At 40.8% G+C, this 18,881-nt stretch overlaps 1 protein-coding gene and 1 non-coding gene across 5 annotated transcripts in view; both read left to right on the plus strand.

The window, feature by feature from the left end:
- The first annotated feature begins 687 nt into the window (after positions 1-687).
- trnah-gug (transfer RNA histidin (anticodon GUG)) lies at positions 688-759 on the plus strand. The gene has a single exon. It is a non-coding gene; the product is annotated as a tRNA-His (tRNA).
- A 593-nt stretch (positions 760-1,352) lies between these two features.
- LOC134631397 (FERM domain-containing protein 5) overlaps positions 1,353-18,881 on the plus strand; it is a 68,932-nt gene continuing 51,403 nt past the window's right edge. For all 4 annotated transcript variants that reach the window (XM_063479683.1, XM_063479686.1, XM_063479684.1 and 1 more), the window contains exon 1: positions 1,353-1,725. In XM_063479683.1, coding sequence (XP_063335753.1) covers positions 1,624-1,725 — 102 coding nt within the window. In that variant the 5' untranslated portion in view covers positions 1,353-1,623. The remainder of the gene's footprint in view (positions 1,726-18,881) is intronic.

Genomic DNA, 18,881 nt, shown 5'->3' on the forward strand with positions numbered 1-18,881 from the left:
AAATGGAACAATAGAACAAACAAAAAACCATGGTCTAAAAAAAGCTGAAAATGGTGTGAAAATGAGTGTCCAAAAAACTTTGACTCGAGATTACTGCTCAAGATCTTCTTCTTTTTTTTTAATTACAAAAAGTCTGGCGAACTGGAAGCAAAATAGAAATAAGGGGTGACTCGTGAGTTGTATAGTACTGTACTTCTATAGTAATGTGATTACATTTTACCATATAGTAGGTGGACATAATGCCCACCGGGGGGACAATTCTAGCTCTCCGACTTCCTGCATAAGAAACGGATATTGTAGTCTTGACCTTGCTAGTAAAAATATCAACCGCACTATTAATTATTGTATATATGTGTGTGTTTATTGATACATGACTTTTTTTTAATCTCAAGTAGTCTGTTAGTTATGAAAGAAAATGTAAAAAAAAAATATTACAATTGCAGCTCAAAATAGTCTAGATCTCCTCTAACCTCTGAGCAAGGCACTTTCCGTAAACAATACAAATAGATTTGTGATCTAACAACAATTAGCTTCAAGTGTTTGATTATGAAAAACTCATGTCTTGGACATAAATGTGTATTAGTGGATTAGGCGACGATCAAAATAAATCAACACCTCGAAGCATCGTGATGACGTACTCTACTTAAGGACAAAAATAAGCGGGGTGCACTCAGTCCCTGTTAGCTCGCCGTGATCGTATAGTGGTTAGTACTCTGCGTTGTGGCCGCAGCAACCCCGGTTCGAATCCGGGTCACGGCAGAGGCGTACGTCATCCTCGGGACGCAATATTTTTATAGATTTAAATTGTTAATACACTCTTACGCCACTTTAACGTGATTTTTTGTTGTTGTTGTAATACAAGCTTTGCATTTCCGTTTTAGGCTGACGAAACATTTTCACTCGATTTGCTTGCCGCAATGACAACGAATGGCCTGCAGGTGGCAGCCCAATACATTTAATATCCACCACCTGGGAAGTTGTGTGACACCCGACGCCGCTGGTTTTAGGTCAGCCAGGCAGGCGTAGCTTGATTTCTCTCAAACATTTTATCGTGAACCTGAAGTCTACCTCCAAAGACCCATTAAATGATTCACGTTATGACACTGCTCCTCGCACAGCATGATTTGGGTGAATAATTTTAACTTCATACTGAGTGAGTCATAAAAAGAAGCTAACCTTTTAAAAGTTTTCTAATGCATAATTGCTGGTCATGGGAAAATTAGGCGTAAGAAAAGAAAATCAGTATATATTGAAACTTCACACCCCCGTTGGCTCTCTTTGACGTCAGTTTTCATTTGGACCCGCCCGCTTGCTCAAGTGGCAGCAGTGAATGGTGAGAGATAATCCTCAGCTCCACACAGACACACACACAGCAGCAGCAGCAGGGCTGAGCAGCCTCTGGATCTGGATGCGGGCATCCTTGGATTTCGCTCTCAGCACGGGCCCACAGCACGGAAAACTTAACGGGACAACAATGGTGCTCGCCTCGGCGGCTGAATCCGTGGCTGCTGGTCGTTCAGGGGACCGGGAAATGCGGTCAATGTGACATTCACTTGCACGCTGGTGTTCGAGTTTATTGTTCTGGTCCTGTAGACGCAGAGCGGCGAAACCTGGGAGAGAAAGATGTTGAGCCGATTTATGAGTGGCAGCGTCAGGAATCTTGAGCGGGAATACAACTGCACGGTCAGGCTGCTGGACGACACGGAATATACGTGCACCATTCAGGTTAGTCACCTGTTTATTCACTCCGCAGCGCGCTGCGATTGTGTCTGACCTGGCAGACAGAAAAGCAAGTGTTTTATCAGGGGGGGTGGCAGCAAGTGCCTGAATGCCCCGCTGCTGCTCCTGCTCCTGCTGCTGCTGGTGTCAACCAAGATAAATTAGACCTAAAATAGAAGCGTGTAGTTATTTATTTTTGCCATCCCGAATAGGCTTGTGCAAACCTTTTTTCTCCCCCTTTCATGACCTACTATTACCTCAACCATCAGAGAATTCGGTCGTGGGATTAGAGACGTCAGGGAGCCTTGTAGTACAGACATAACTCAAGCTCGGATTGAGTGGTTGCCAGAAGCTCACTATCCTCTTAAAGTAATGAATGAAAGCAGTTCCCCTCCGTCTGTATTATTATTATTATTGTTATTATTGTTATTGTTATTATATCCTCTCCAAGCTTGAGAAGGGAGGCTGTTGGTAACGCTGTCCATGCAGTTTCCAGCAATGCACATTGGGTATCCCATGAAACATGCCCCCTCAGTTGCACAATGTGCCACTACACTGATAAAACCAAAGATGTGCCATGTGTTGTTGATGCAGGGTTGGATGTGATGATTAAATGGCTGCAGCTTCCCGGTGTGCACGAACGGCACATGTCCTCTTTTAAGAGGGATTTTCCAGAGCCCAAAACAAACGATTGATATTGTCAGCGCAGGCATATTTCTTTAAAAACTTAAAACAAGCCCAGGCCCTGATCATAATAAGTGTCTTTCCCTCCCTTTGGTCTCTCTCTGCTCCCAGCGTTGCTTTGATGATGGTGCAGTTTTATGTTCATGCTGATTTTAGTAGTAGGTGAGAGGGCCTGTCACTTCAATTACAAGACAGCAACTGCTCTGTTTGTGGATGCTGTGGAGTTGTGGTGAAGTGATGTAAGGAAACCCTGGGAGAATTCTCCTGATTACTCAGCGACATGTAGATAAACACACAGCAAAACCCTCTTGCAGCATACCGAGGAATTGTTTAACCTGTAATGTGAACAACGAAACACTAATAAGACACGCGTGATCGTTGTCACTTTGGTGTCTGCTGTCACCAGCGGGCTACAGAGCCACCACTCCTCTTTCCCCCAGTGAGCAAACGTGAAATGCAAACCGCAGCTACTATAGGATCGTGACTGTGTGCCCAGGTTGTAAACAGATCTGCATTTCTGCTCGGAGAGCTGAGCAAGACATGGAGCGGGGCCAGATGGACTGTGAAGCCAGCAGGTGTGCTGTTTGCAGCAGAGTCGTGTGGTCTAGGGGGCTGACGTCACCAGGGTGGAAAAGAGAAGAGTGGAGTGCAAGAGGAGAATGCTGTAGCTCTGCTGTGATTGTCTGGCATCCTGGTTTTCTTTCTGCCTAACCTGCCCCGGGGAGGGAGGAGTAAAATCCACCTGACTAGCCACATCGGTTTCATGGCCCACCAGGAAAACAAAAACAGGGGATGCAAACTAGCTCAGGTCATATACTCGTTGAGCCTCTCTTTTACCTGATTTTTTTTTCAGTGCACTTTCAAACTTTTCAAAGGCTCCATATTCATATTTTTACCCTTCTTCCATTCCCTGGCATCCAATCAGGTGACATTAATTCAGTGGAGTGTAACCACCCCCATGGTGTCTGCATAATAAAACCACCTTCAGCAGAAATTAGAAGCACAAAGTACGCATGCACCAGAGCAAAGCAGGGCACCAAGGGCTTTCAGAAGAAGGGCAGGAAATGTGTCCGTCTTTTTAAAGCGGTGGCAGCTGTAATGCACGAACATAAGTTTTGCTTTAATGAATTATGGATCTTTCCACTATGTTTGGGGAAGGGAAAGTGAGCACATCTCATTAGACCGCCCTGTAAGACGAGTTCTTGTCTCCATGCAGGTTGATGGAAGTGCCTGAAATCCTCTTTGCCCTCAGGCTTTTTCTGCTCTGTGATTTTAATGTTGCAATGCAATGTTGCCACACAGAGTCAGCCTGAGAATTAGCTGCGCCTCACATTTTTGTCATTTCCTGAGAATAAAAGATGAATCACATTAAAAAAAAAGCTGTATTATTTTTCAAGGACAGTGGGTGCGCCCACTGTAAAAAGAGAATATACTGTCATTTTTGTTTTACCTTCTACTGAAGCAAAACTCCAGCATTATTATCAGCTTACAGTCGTGTAGCTGATATTGCTTTCACACCATGAACACCACATTGTGTGTGTATGTGGGGATATAACACTTGTCACTGAGAAATCAGATTTAGGTCCCAGCAACATTATGTCACCTTTAAAGGACATCACTGTAAAATACACCATGTGAAAAGGAACTTACACCCTCTTTCAGTTCTGTGGTTTTATGATGAGGACATGATTAAAAAAATCATCTGGTCCTAACAATTTGAGAAGTGGGTAAAACCAACCTCCAATCAACAACCCCACAAGGAATATTAAACTGTGTCATTATATATTTAACAAATTTTATCCAAAATGTGGAAGCAGAATGTGAAAAGCTAAGTACATCCTTACTGTTTTCCATAGGAATTTAGGCAGCAAGTAGCAGCCAGGTTTTGCTAATCAAATGCATTTGATTAACTGATCATCAGCAAGAGTGACCACCTTTTTAATAGTTTGCTGGTCTGAGGCGTTCAGGTGTTTCCTAACATTATACCAAAAAGGAAAGACATCAGCGATGAGCTTAGAGAAGCAATTGTTGCTCACCGTCAGGTTTGGAAGGGTATTAAGAGCATTTCCACACAAGTTTGAAGTCCTTTATTCTACAGTGAGAAAGATTATTCACAAGTGGTATACATTCAAGACAAGGCAGTTGGCTATCCTCTCTGGATGTCCTGGTAAATTCCTCCAAAAGTCAGAGAAACTACAAAAAGCTACATCTCAGATAATGACAGAAGAATTAGAAAACGACTGATAAAAGATGGCTCTTCTCTCTACAACAAGGTAGCAAAGATTAGGTTTGCATCTAAAAGAACCACAAGACCTCTGGAACAATGTCCTTTGGGCAGACAAGAGCAAAGTGGACATGTTTGGCCATAATACATTGCACCATGTTTGGCAAAAACCAAACACAGCATATCAACTGACAAGCATGGTGGTGGAGGGGTGATGATTTGGACTTGTTTTCCAACCACAGGACCTGGGCACCTTGCAGTCATTGAGTCAACAATGAACTCATCAGTATACCAAAGTATTCTAGAGGGTGAGGTCATCTGTCCAAAAGCCAAAGCTTGGCCATAATTTTGTCATGACAAGCTCTAAATCTACAGCTCAGTGACAGTCCATCTCAAAACACCATTGAAATTTCCTGAAATGGTGGGACGTTGAAAGAGAGCTGTGCATAAAGAAATGCCCACAAACCTCAATGAACTGAAGCAATGTTGTTAAAAATAGTGGGCCAATATTACTTCACTACAATGCGGGGGGGCTGAATCGATCCATCTTTAGTTTAGTGTCACAGGGGGCTATCTCGTTTATCTTGGCTGTTAAAGAACAAAAAACACAAGCATATATCCATTAAGTTGTTATAGTATGAAAGGTTGAGACTGCTGTCCTGTCCACAGACAGGAGAGAGACAAATAGCCATGTACACTCACTTGGATCCAATTTAGAATTTTCAAACATGACTGATTTTAGACAGTCAGGTCAGAGGAAGTCAAAGTACCTTAGGGTGCCGTAGCCATCCAGTACATTCAAACTCAGGTCCTCCATGCTGTACGTGCACAGTGCTAACCACTGTGCGACCAACGTGGCTATGAATTCAATTTTATTTGTAGTGACAGTTTTGCAGAAGTCCACTATTTACATTCTCTCCTTGCAGTCTTGTAGGCCACTTCTGGATCTGCGGATCTATCTGTGGTGGAGGCTGTGGGTTGACAGTCAGATGCACACTGTGGGCTAGGTCCCCCCACCATCTCCACCATCTTTATAGTTGAATTCTATTTAAAGTTCAAGGAGTGCAGAAAAATGTGATTGCTTTTTTTGGCACAGTGGAGCAACTCCACAACTCCTCCACTGATAAAGTAAATTATAGCTTATCTTCTTAGAAACCTATGCTTATCCTTGTTTTTCTAACAGCTGTTTTGTTATTTGAAAACACAGCCAGTCGCTCACAGGCCAGTCTCAATTCTATCACCTACGAGAAAAAAATATGCTAAGAAAATAAAGAGTTTGCTGAAGTTTTATATTCTTTAACCTAAATGAATACAAAGTGAATACAATCAATCCTCTGGAAGTTTTCCTGAGATTTGCTGACATCTTGGTGAGGAGGCTGCAGGGGGATGGTAGCCTTATTGAGGGTGCTTCACTTTGAAACACAGTGCCAGCAGCTCAGCTGTTGCTACGGGGACTCCACAGTTACTCTAACAAAATGTGAGATCACTCAGTGGTCAGGATTCCTCTTCCAAAAGGCCACAGACAAAGATGTAGCCGTTAGCAGTTACAGGAAGGTAATTTATTCCCTGAGTACTCCCAGAGGACCCTAGTGGTGATTTGACTGTTGTCATGTTTGTCTACAACAGGACTATCATGAGACTGCTCCACTGATGCATATTTACTCTTGTTATTCCCATCTGGTGTTTAGATATTTTATGAAGTCTAAAAGGAATAAAATGGTTTTATTGATCTCCATATTGCTAATATTTTTGGCACGTGTTCAAATGCAGTAGCTGATTTTATGCACTTTTTTTGTTTAAACATGTTTGTCAGTAATAAAATTAATTGATGAATTGGTCACTGTTGTGTTTTAGTGGGACAAGTCAAGAATTCTGCTGCGGGAAAAAAGTCTGAGCTAGAACAATACAATCCAACTTTTAATTTAATAATAATGAACAGAGTTATAAAATGTAAATAAACATACTGATATATTGTTTATACTGGTTTGAACAGGTGTTTGATACCATATATTTAATGGATATATTCTTTTGAAATGGTGGGATGTAAAGAGAGCTGTGCATAAACGAATGCCCATTAGCATGTGGTTTGTTATATTAATTTGAAAATGTTTCAGATTAAAAAAAAAATAGTCAGGATAAGTTCATCTCAAGTAAAAATCTTCATTGGGGAATGTGGCTAGCTCGAAAACAAATGTTTATTTGCAGCAAGGGGTGGACAATATAGCTTTCTGATAGAAAAAGATACTAAACAGTGGATTATTAATGCTTCCAGGCAGCTTCATTTACAAGTGTAAGTAAATAGAGGGAATGTTCCATCCTTCTTTTCCAATGAGCTGTTGTCACTAATGACACACTTCCTAATTTGAAGTGTGAGTCTACTGAAACAGTGCCAGCAGCACTATGCAATAATAGTGGCACAGCTTTATATGCAGTGACCCAGCATGAAAAATGTAGAAGCACAAGGGTGTGTCTAGGGAGTGTTCTCTCTGGGTATTTCAAGTAAAAGTGTAAAATAACTGGTTAGCACTTCAGTTTAACAATAGGTAAAGTAACTAAACTTTGTAATGTCTGGAGCTACATAAAATTGCAAAAATAAAATTGCAAAAAAACTATGCTATATAAAATATAAATGGCACTATATAAAATGTTTCTTGCATATTTTTTGTGCTTTGTTGGAAGTTGTTGAAATACCAAACCTCCTAAATTGTAGTTGGAAGATGAGATGTTGCTCTTGCTCTCAGACATGCCTGGGCTTGTCCTGTTGCACAGAACATAGATTCATGGCATTGCTATTGATATGACATCACAATATGACATTTTTATATCATGCAAAAATGTATCACAGATTATACGATATGGCATAAAACTATTCACAGCTATTATAGTTTACGTTATCCAGCATGAAAACACCGTGTGGAGTTTTTGTGTTCTTCCTGTGCCTGTGTGGTTTCCCTCCGAGTACTAAGGCTTCTTCCCACAGCCCAAAAACCTGCTTTTTAGGTTAACTGGCGATTCCAAATTGGCCTTGGGTGTGAATGTGAGTGTGAATGGTTATTTGTTTCTGTGTGCTTGCCCTTGACAGACTGGCGACCTTTTCAGTGTGTACCCCGCTTCTCGCCCTGTGACAGCTGGGATGGGCTCTAGCCCCAGAGCGACCCTGAGCTGGATAAGCAGAAATAAATGGATGGATGGTGTGAAAACTCAGTGATCTTTGATGACTGCAGTTCTGTATCTTGAGTGACTTTACATTGTGAGGACCCTCAGAAGTGTCCAGCCCAGGCTTAATACACACAGAACCTGTGTATTAAATGCCAGAGTTGAAAGAGTGCATATGTCTGTGTGCTCAGATCTCATAGAGGCTGACACTGTTGCAATACTTCATATAAATCATTAAAATCTCTGCTAGGTCTAAATTTTTCATGAGATGTAATCTGTCAATTGTGTTTACCACCATTGGTGCACGCCAGTGTCATGATTGGCTGAACAGATTACCTCACTATAGTGTCTGTCTGTCTATAGTGGCAGTCTACAGTCTCCTTGCTGAGGATTTGATACGTGGAAGCAGCTTCTTTTCAGTCACACTTTATCAGTCAGTTTTTGCTGATAATGAAAGAGCTGGTGCGTTGTGTAAAGACTGCAAAGGGCCATTGCTCCGTTGGTACCCTCTGGATGAGGTCTTTGTCTTTCATTGCTGTTTCACACTCGGCTCAGGTGCCCCAACAGAGCGTTACAGTACATGGATATTAAACTTAGCCTGACCTGCATTGGCTTGCTGGGATACATGAAAGAGCGTAGCAGAAGACAAGATGCCAGAAGCTTCTTTTGCTACACACTCACTGAAACATGAGCTCACACACATGAGCAGTTTATGCTTTCTTATAATTGTCAACAGGCCGCTAAATGTGGGTGTAGAGCCTGTTTCGGTCGGTCTAACCGAATGGCTTTCTTATATTCCCCAGTGTCTCTTTGTGTGTGTGTGTGTGTGTGTGTGTGTGTGTGTGTGTGGGGGGGGGGGGGGGGGGGGGGTCTGAATGGAGAGCAGGGAGGCAGTCTGTCAGTGTGTCAGGAGCAGTCTGCTGCCTTTGTGTTGTCTGGGATGCATTGTGTGACAAAGAGAAACAGAGAGGGGGCTCGAGGTTGTGCTCCACCTGAAAGCATGAATATTAAAACACACTACCACAGCAATATATCCTCGTGGTGACTGGTCTGCTAATGAGAGAAGTGGATGAGAGCGGAGCAGCTAATGATCCCATTCCCCTCTCAGGATTAGGTTCACTTTAAAGGGAGATGGCCTACAGCTATATTAATGCAAACAGATTGCACAGCTTGTTACTTTGATTTACATACTTCACTGGCCTCATTAATGAAATAGTTTGGTGCAAGAAACTCTTGGTAGAGACTGTGAATTCGAGAGCCTTGGAATATTTACAAGGGGGGAAACAAAGCTTTGATCAATTACAGATAGGGAAGGATGTTTGTAACCTGCAGTCATGACTGAACAGGAATGATGCACCACCACCACCACAAGCCTTGGAACTAATCAGATAAGTGCCGCCTTCAAGCAGTGACCTTAAAAAAATGTGCAAGTGCAATATATAATCAAACAGAATTTTAATTGCAATGTTGTAGCAGGCAAGCTTGGGATTTACTGGAGGAGGACAGCAACCTTAATATTTGGATATTGGGTTATCTTTTGTAATGAGAGGGATTTTTTGGGGGCGGGGGTGAGAGTTGTGTTGTGTAACTGCCCTCTTGTTTTTGTTCTGGGGCCACTACATGCGCAACCACAACTTTGCAAATAGCTGCAAAGGGTATACAATATAAGATTTTATTAATTTTGCAGGGATTTCACTTAGTACAGAACAAGTTTGAAGATTTTAAATTGAAATTCAGAATATCTCTATAATTGGAACTGGAGCTGACTCGGATTGCTTCTGAAAGTTCAGTTAAGCACGTTGCAGAATGCTGCTTCCCATACTCAGGCTTTATTTGTTGTCCTCTCTGCCATGCTTCCTTCATGCTTTCTCTCCATTGCCCTGCTCCTGTTTGTCTTTGGGCCTCAGGGCTCTCTGCTGTATGAGAGAATCAGCCTTTGTCTCACTCTGTACTTCAAGGCCCTGTGCCTCTGCAGACTAATGAGGAAGCGCAGGGACAGGACTCAGACTACTACAATGCAAGTGAAATTAGCACAATGTTGCTTTTTGACTTGGGTTGCACAACAGCAAGTAAAAATGTTTAGTATTCTGCAGTAAATTCTTTGCATTTAAATTCGACATATTGTCTGCACATTTTAACAGAACATAATATAGTTGGTCTTTGTCAGGACAACCGTTATTCTACTTGTGAGTGATCTCTTCTCCAGCACAAAAGTTGCTTTGTGATGGAGATTTATACCAGAGTGGGTGTCATCAGCATATAGGTCAGGTGCTGAGCTTAAATCAGATGTGATCTGACAGCCGTGGCAGTTTTCTGTTGGCCGACGAGCCAACAAAACCGTAAAAATACAGCCGGGGCAGAACTGATGGACAATATGGTAGTGATTAGTTTACTCTTCAGCTCTTAGTTCAGTATTCATCGTACTCAAGATTGATGTGTTACAAAGGAGCATGTTTGTCATTTTTCTCATCTTCCACATTTCTCCCCATGTGTCTTTTTTCATCCTGACCTCATCTGCTCCACAGGTCACCTCTTTCTCTCTGTGTCATCGGGCTTGTGGTTCAGCTTCACACCGTCTCACTGCAGGATTTTTATGAGCTAATGATTGCCGTTCCTTCCCTCCGTTCTTCATCTCACCTTGCCTCCATCATTGTGTTTTAGTTGTCTTATTTGTCTCTTCAGCAGATTTACATTCTCGCTGTGCTCTGTGAGGCCTCGTCTCTGTAATGTGTTGACTATTCTTTGCCATTAAAGAAATGGATGATTTGCTGTTGTTGTTCTGAAGGGCATAGCAAGGACTACTTTATTTTTCTGTCCAGCTGTGTGGTTGCGCGTGTGCTGTCATTCAAGTAGACAAGAAAACATCGACAAAAAAACATGATTTGATTATCAGACTAGAAATGGTGTCATTTACAGTACTGGGGAAAAATCTTGGGCCACCACTCACTTCTTGATATTGTTCGATGAAATAAGTGACGATTTCTGATTAAACTTTAGTGAACAGTAGATGACTCAGTTGAAGGGTCAGGTACATCTCTCAGGTCCTGTGTCAGGCCTTTGCTTAATTTTTGTCCTATTTCTTAATGACATGACTTTCAGAAACTGTTCATTTGCTGTAGTTCTTTTAAGGCCTGTCACTTGCTCAGATTCACATTTTAGGACAGATATATGTCAAGTTTTCAGCTAAAAGCTTTTTGGGAATCACCTTTTCTGTGCAAAAAATGTTTTATGCCTGTCAGACTGTGTTATCTTTGACATTTTTCATATATTCTGCTAAAGAAACAGGAACAAATTGTTTTTGTTTGTTTTGTTTTTTTTACAGCAGGCTGCTGCTAACAAAGTGCCTAAAGGTACAATTTAAAATTGGTTCTTTGCTGCTGTCCAAAGAAAAACTATGAAAGACCATCAGAAAGCCTGGAGAAGCGTTGCTCAAGGCCACTATAAAAAATCACAAGAAAGTCTGGCTCCTTGGAAGCGAAATGTAATGAAGCAAAGAGTGGGTCAAGACTACTGCACAGCACTGTAATGCAGTTTACTGGTTTTGTGTTTTCAGTAGGAAGGCCATGGATGACTTCCTATTTTTCCAAGTTAATGTAAATTTTTTGTGATTCAGAAAGCTCATTTCAAGGATCCTGATCCCTGGAATATAGCTCCAGAAAACTGAAGTATTACTTAACACGTATTAATTTGAAAGGAGGGATGACTTTGCTTTGTCACATGTAATGTATTCAAGAGCTGGAATGTTTATCTTACGGTCTCGTAACGCATTTTCAGACAGTATTCATACACCGCAAATGTGTGGCATCGGTGCGCATTTTGTAAATGGTTCTGTTCACGCAGTTTTTCAGATAGTGAGTTTTGTATAAAGAAATCATAAGTACAAATATTTCAAGCAATATTTTGTGAGAGCTTCTGAAATCTGAGACATTACTGGCATCCTGAGATTCGATGCACAGCATTTGCCAAGAGTCTGTGTGATTAACAAGGAGCATACTGTGTCAGGTGCCTCTGAATGCACAACCCAGCTACTACCCACTGCAGCTGGAAAAGATTAAACATTTTTCTGATCCTGCAGAGTAACTATTGCCAGACTGGAATAACTGAATGGGTAACCTGGGATTCATGATCTAAGTATTTATCTGTCCGTACCAGAGATTGTTTGAAAAAAAAGAAAAGAAAAGGAAAAAAAAGATGGATAGGCCTACAAGTGAAGCAAATGTGGAATGCCTTACATGTATATTCTGTCTAATGGAAGCAAAGGGCGACTGCTCTGGCTGCAAAAACACTAAAGTGTTGAAGTCTATTTAAAAAATACTTCTCATTTGATTTATAACATCAGGACACATTTTCCCAAGGTTCTTCTTATTAATTGTTAGTTTTACATCTTTTACACCAGTCACACAGATGTAGAAATGAGTCATTGGGGACAAATTTGTATTTTTTTATCTGGTTTGGTGAGTGGTTGCTCATTGTCACTTATTGTTATGGAGAGGGGTTACAAAAATGGTTCTGCACCAAAAACATCCATGTTATTGCTTTGGTGGCCAGCAGATTGCTGCAGCTGAGTATAGATAGCATGGATCACGCCAACTTGTCTGCAAACACATGCCAGATACTTTCTGAGTGGTAATAAAACCTGAAAAAGGTTGATGCAAACTAAAAACAGAGAGTGCTCTCGTTGAAAGAAAGCAAAAAAAGCCTTACTATACTAAAATCAACATATTGTGATGACTGTTTCTGGGTGTGAATTCTCTTATTGAGCTATGGATGACTGAGGCAATCTGCTATTGACCAAAGTAATTGCATATCACATAGCAGCAGCCAGCAACCTCCAGGAACCACTTGCTGACTGGTTGGCGAATACACATTTTTCCCTCTCAACTTGCGCTTGCCTGGGAATCGCCAGCCAGTCTGTAGGCCTGTGTGACGGGGACCAAAAGTGAAACAGAGTAAAATTCATTTCTTAATCCAACAGAATCAGAAGCTTGTGACACAGCCAATGTTTGCAAATAATTGCTTTCTCATGTAATAATTTCTGCAGATAAATTACCAACATGCTGCCATCAGTCTGAATGAACAAAACAATACTATTGACATTAATTTATTGATATGAAATGGTGAAAGAATTGCAGCACTTTGTCCCTAGTCACAGTAGCAGTGGTCGGCAGAGTGTGTTTTACAGTTTTGTTTCGTTTACCAGGAAGAAGGCGGCTGATCTTGTGCGTCATAATGAAAGTGGTCATTAAGGAAAAACCATCTGTACTCCGGCCCAACAGTGTGTAGCTCTCAGAGAAATACACGATCCTGTCATCATCCTGCAGACGTGGCTGGGTGCCTGTAATGAGGGCTACTTGAGCTGCACTTAGGGAGTGCAGGGTCTGTTTATTCTGATATCCTCTCCCTTAGTGTCTTTTATCTGTCTGTGAGTGACAATATATGCTTTCTGTCAGATGTGCGATGACACACAGTTGATGAAAATAACAAAGATAGAGTAGGAGAGCTTTGAGCCAGCTGTGTCCAGCAGTACAGGAAGATGCTGAGATGAGGCGGAGCGGTTGTTTTTGGCGTTTAGAGTTGAAAATTTACACTTTCAGTGTTTAATTCATCCTTGTCTAATTTTCCACCCACTCTGGATAATTTTCCTCGAGAGAAAGAATTTTCTTTTCCAGTGGGTAGTTCGATGACAGAGTTGCTTTATGAACGTCATTATTTTTCTGGATTGTGTTTGCATTGTTTGTATTAGCATTTGTACATCATATTTACACGACACATCACTGATGTGTCAATATTTTAGTCCATCTTAGGATCAAATAAAGGCCTGGGTGGCTCCTGTTGTTCCACGTGTGTCAGGGACTGCAGATTACACGGACAGCTATTCATGCATGCAATCAGTCTCTTTTTTCCTTTGTGTGTGTCAGCGCAGCAGTCAGAAAAGATGAGCGTCTCTGGAGAGGAGATAGATGAACACACACAGGAGGACAAAGAGGCTGGCCAATGAAAATACACAACAACCCCAACACACAAAGACAGCTGTCCAGTGCAGGTTCTGGTTCAATTCAGCAAATGTGTTTTCATTAAAAGCAGCAACAGTACTGCAGTGTTTGCCATTAAAAGGCTGCTCTGTCTAGTTGCAAGAATATTTATTTTCAAATAATAATAACGGAGATCAAGCCGTTTCTCATTACACTGCTTAGTTTGCTTTCTGTTATCTTTCTAACAGTACTACACGCCCTGATGTCACGCAGTTAATGTGCATTTTTGCTACCGATTATATTGATCACTCCTTAGATTGTCATTATTTTTAAATTAATATTCATGGGCATGTTTCACAAATTTGTGGCATTATTTTAAAAATCAGTGATGGTTTATTAAAAAAGTAATTATCAAAATAATAAAAACAAGCAAAAGATTAAACCAAAAAATAACAGGTGGGACAAAAAATACAGGGAGCAGGCGGAGGCATTTTTCAGGAACAAAAAGCAAAAGCAATGGGTTCGATCCTATTTTGTTCATGTTTTTTACAGCGTTGATTCAACCTGGAAACATTCTTTAGACTCTGTTTCTGTTTCCTGTGTCTGACAGAAAAAATGTCTGATTTCTAAATCACCAAATATCGGTATCGGTCTTAAAAATCCTGTGTATGTCAGGAACTACTTGGTATTACTTGGTAATAGATTTTCTATCACAGAGAGCATCACAAAGAAAAATAAGTGACATCAACTTTGTCCCATTATGGCTCTACATTACTCCAGTGCAGTGCATTTCCGAGTCATATATTGAGTTTGATTAGCTGACAAAGCTGGAACGAGCTCTGAGACTGCAGCAACAACTGATGCCCGTCACAGTGAATTTCCCTGTTTTCTTTTTCCCTCTGCTAACAGCTGGTAGAAATCAGTTAAGGAAAAAGACGTTCTCATTATTTCCGGTTCATTAGTTGTGTGTCTTGCTATAATAGACAACAAGCCAGGATCAGTATATGCCATTTGTCTGTCTTTGTCTGTCGCTCACTATGGTAGAGTCAGTTAAAAGCACCGTTTGGTTAGCTTCAGAAAATGTCATTGTGTGCTCTGTAATGTATGTAAGTGTGTAACGAGAAACCATCCTCAGAGCTGTCACATTAGAAACATGTTAGTGCTAAACGCTTGCACTGCCGTCCTGAGGAAACTGGGTTTTCAGGACAAGTAGTAGGCTCCTAGTGATAAGGGTTTCATGTCTCACGTTTCATGTTTAGCTCTTGTGCGTATGATCTTCAATGTGTGTATTTCTCTGGGGATGTTTGTCCTTTATTACTGACTGAACTGATGTTTTCTGCGATTTCCTGGTAAAACTAGATATGGGCCTTGTTTTATTATTGTTGTTGTTGTTCTTTGCTTTCTAACAAAATCTTAAGAACTCTACACTGACTGTATACATGTGTCACTGGAGGAGTGGGTATGAAATAATTGTACCTGATATCTGGAGTTCTTACAGAGAAAAAATTTTGGGAACTGACTATAAAACTGAGATGTGAGACAAACAGTACTGAAGCTGTTCATGTGTTCAGTCCAGACCAGCTATGAACTATGACGTGCCTCACTCTGTTAATGAATCAGTCTGATAATAAAGCCTAAGAAGTAATAAAAGAAAATAAATAACCTGCAATAATAAACATTTTAAGATGAATTTATGAAAAAACATCAAAGAAGTAACTTTGAATTTGTAATGGGCCAGAATACGAGTACATCAAATAAAACTCAGGACAATGAAATACTAATAAATGTGAATTAATTAAAAAATAAAGAAAGGGTAGATGAAACAAATGAAAAAGATGCATGCATCATAAAATAGAATAATGTGCACAATCGTGAAAAAGCTACAATCACTGAATAAAATTACTTACAGAAGTTGTTAAATGTTAATACTGGTATGAAACATAGACTCTGTATACACATGGCCACTTCATTAGGTGCACCTTAATAGTACCAAGTTGCCTCCAGAACTGCCTTTACTCTTAATGACACAGATTTGACAAGGTTCTGGAAACACAGGCAGTCTGTGGTGTTTTAACAATGTTCAGTTGGTACTAAGTGTGCCAAGAATATATTCCTACAGATTTATGCCACCATCACCACATTGAACTGCTGCTACAAAGCAGGATGGATTCATGCTTTTATGTTGTTTTATCCAAATTCTGACCCTACCATTCAAATTTCACAGCAGAAATTGAGGCTCATCAGACCAAGCACAGTTTCCTGTTTTTGGCTGTGTCACCCAGTGTGGTTTTCTACTATTATACCCTATCTGCTTCAAGGTTCCTCATCCTGTTCTATCAGACATGCTCTTCTGCATACTTTGGTTTATTTAAGTTGCTGTTGCCTTCCTACAAGCTCAAAGCAGTCTGAATATGCAAAGAATATGCATCTTTGGGGGGGGGGGGGGGGTACATTGGTGCCTCTTCAAGAGTTTGTGCACAAAAGATGAGGAAATGGCTTTAGCTTTTAGTGGCAGCTCTCTCTTTGTTCTGACTTAGAAGACAGACAGAGGTGTGCCATATGGTCGCAGAATAGCAGTCTGGAGGGCACTATTTAAACAGTGGTGCTATCCTCTCAATATGTGGGGTTTGCAGAAATCCCCCACTACCCCAAGGGTGGGAGACAGGTGCCATTGAGGGAAATAAAGAACTGTTTGCACAGACAGTGCATCTCCCCTCCTATAAAGGGATGAGATTGTGCTACAGTATTATGAGGAGAAAAAAAACATTTGTAGTGCTTCTGATACTACCAGCTTAAAAAAACCTTACATGTTGCTATACTTTGAATAAATATGCAGCTTTGTTTGTCTTTAAAGGGTCTTTAATGGTTTCTCCTATTCCAGAGGCTTCCCTCTTGCCCATTTCTCATAATAACAGTCCATTGGAAAGCAATTAGGTGTGAATCTTTTTAATCAATATGGTGATCAATAGATATCCTGTGGACTGATGATGCTACAGTCTGGTTTGTGGTGAGCTTAGCTATTTTTAGCCGCAGTCATTCCTGTGCAGGTTTGAAGAGTAAACTCAACAGAAGAGATGGCCTCGGCACCCCCCCCCCCAGCCCACATGGTGCCTCAAGCACAATGCAAAGGCCATGAATCATGAAAAACATCTGCAACTATCAATATCCAACCTGTCAGGGCCCTGAGCACAAGCGCTCTGGGAAAATTCACTCATATATCTTGGATTGATTGAATTGTTCATACTATGCTGGTGTTTGATTCTCTTTCAAGATAAAGGTATCTAAGAAAATTTTTACCAGGTTACATAACACGTAGCCTATGGCCTCTTTCTCTGATGAATGACACAAAGCGGGTGCACATGCTGCAGGGATGATTGTGACATAATATGAACAGCACGATTGTGATCTAAAGAAACAAGCTGCAAATAAGAAACGCCAAGTGGAGTTACAAGTCCAGCAAAATGGAAAATGTTCAGGCAGTGTTGGAAACAAGCTGAAAATGTTTACTACACTCAACCTGCTGCTAATCGCGAGTCTTTTGTTGCTTAGTTTAATTGCTGCGCTTTTATGTTTACTTTACTTGAGTTACAGTGGAGTTTGGTTGTTCAGACATTTACAAGAATAGATACAAGCTATTTTAAACTGGCAAAGCTAACGCTTTTCCGTAGGTACTGTAAACAGACGGAGAGCCGCTGAAAACAGGAGTCAAAGCCCTTGTGTGTGTCAGAGCTTTTGGACACCAGAGTTAAGTTGATTGTTGTACACACACTCAGTAGTTAGATCTTTTGTAACACTGCGATGAAGTGATATTTCTGTAAAGAAGACTGCTTCTGATGCATCTTGTTTTATTATCATCACACAGCTGTTTTACAGGCATTGTGGCGTCACCCCTAGACCTGACTAGTAGTACTGAGGTTTATTTATTTCATTGCTTGCACCTTCTCTCTTTCTCTTCTTGAACAGGAGGGAGTCAGATTTCCCTCCTGAATGAATTGCTGAGTTTAGCTGGCTCAATGACCACTGCTCTAACTGCCACCTCCTTTGGGCTTTCCTGAAAGGCTTCTCTATACTATGCTAGGCTTTAACTGGCCTCTATAATTAATGAGGGTAACTAACTGTGGTAGGAGTGCTTTATAGAAAGCCCCTAGGTAGAAGTCTCCTTCAGGACATCCTATTACTACTCCTTTCCTGTTGTTTCTGGCTTGGTAATGTTTGTTGTGTAGTCACAATTAAGGCTAAGGAGTGAGGTAGCCTGTAGGAAAGACAGCTGTACAATGAAGCTTTGATTATGCTAAAGTACATTTTTTTCATTAATATACTGATTATTGATATTTATTCCATGATACAGTTTCCATCCCTCAATCACTAATCTGTATTATCAGTGACACTTTATAAAAAGTTTCTGTCCTTGCTCTTTTTGAGATTTTATTATTAAAAAACAGTAGAATGTGTTTAAAAGTTACCATTTCAGCCACCAGGGACTGCATGTAATAGATGATGTGGTTTCTTTCTTGTTATTTTGCATTAATTACGTAATTGCCTCAGCTAGACTGTGCCATAAAGTTGCGAGTGGCTGAATAATAGATGAAGGATATGAATTATGTATTGGGCACTGAATGCTGAGGATGTTGCATATTAAGATATCACTGCATTTTAGTAGGAAACAGTGCTGGCTGCATTAATGAAACTAAATTAGTGTCACTTTGCCATGACCAAGGCTGATTACTGCTAATTGAGCAGAAATCAGCATATTGCCTATCTGTAACATTGAACTGAGTTGTAACCTTTTAGTTTGGTGTGAACTCAGTGGTAGTGTTTGAGTCTTTGCCAAGACGTTGTCCTTCTGTGAATGGTGCAGTAATTACCACCCAGCTGTCAGGCCCTGTTGACTCTGTGAATGTTGGCCAGACTCTGCAGTCAATATTTCACTGCCCATTTCATTCAGTGCAAACATCACCTTGGTTTAATGCAAGTGTTTTCATTGTCATGGAAAGTGCTCACTATCTACACAAATAAGTATTTCTTTATGTTTGGTGTTGCTTGCTCATATTGTGATCCATTGCTTCTTTGTGCCGCTTGCTTCTTTCCTTTTTTTAGTTTTTGTGGACTTTGGGGTCAGTTTTTAC

Source organism: Pelmatolapia mariae, linkage group LG7 (genome assembly GCF_036321145.2).
Source record: "Pelmatolapia mariae isolate MD_Pm_ZW linkage group LG7, Pm_UMD_F_2, whole genome shotgun sequence".
Lineage (NCBI taxonomy): Eukaryota > Metazoa > Chordata > Actinopteri > Cichliformes > Cichlidae > Pelmatolapia > Pelmatolapia mariae.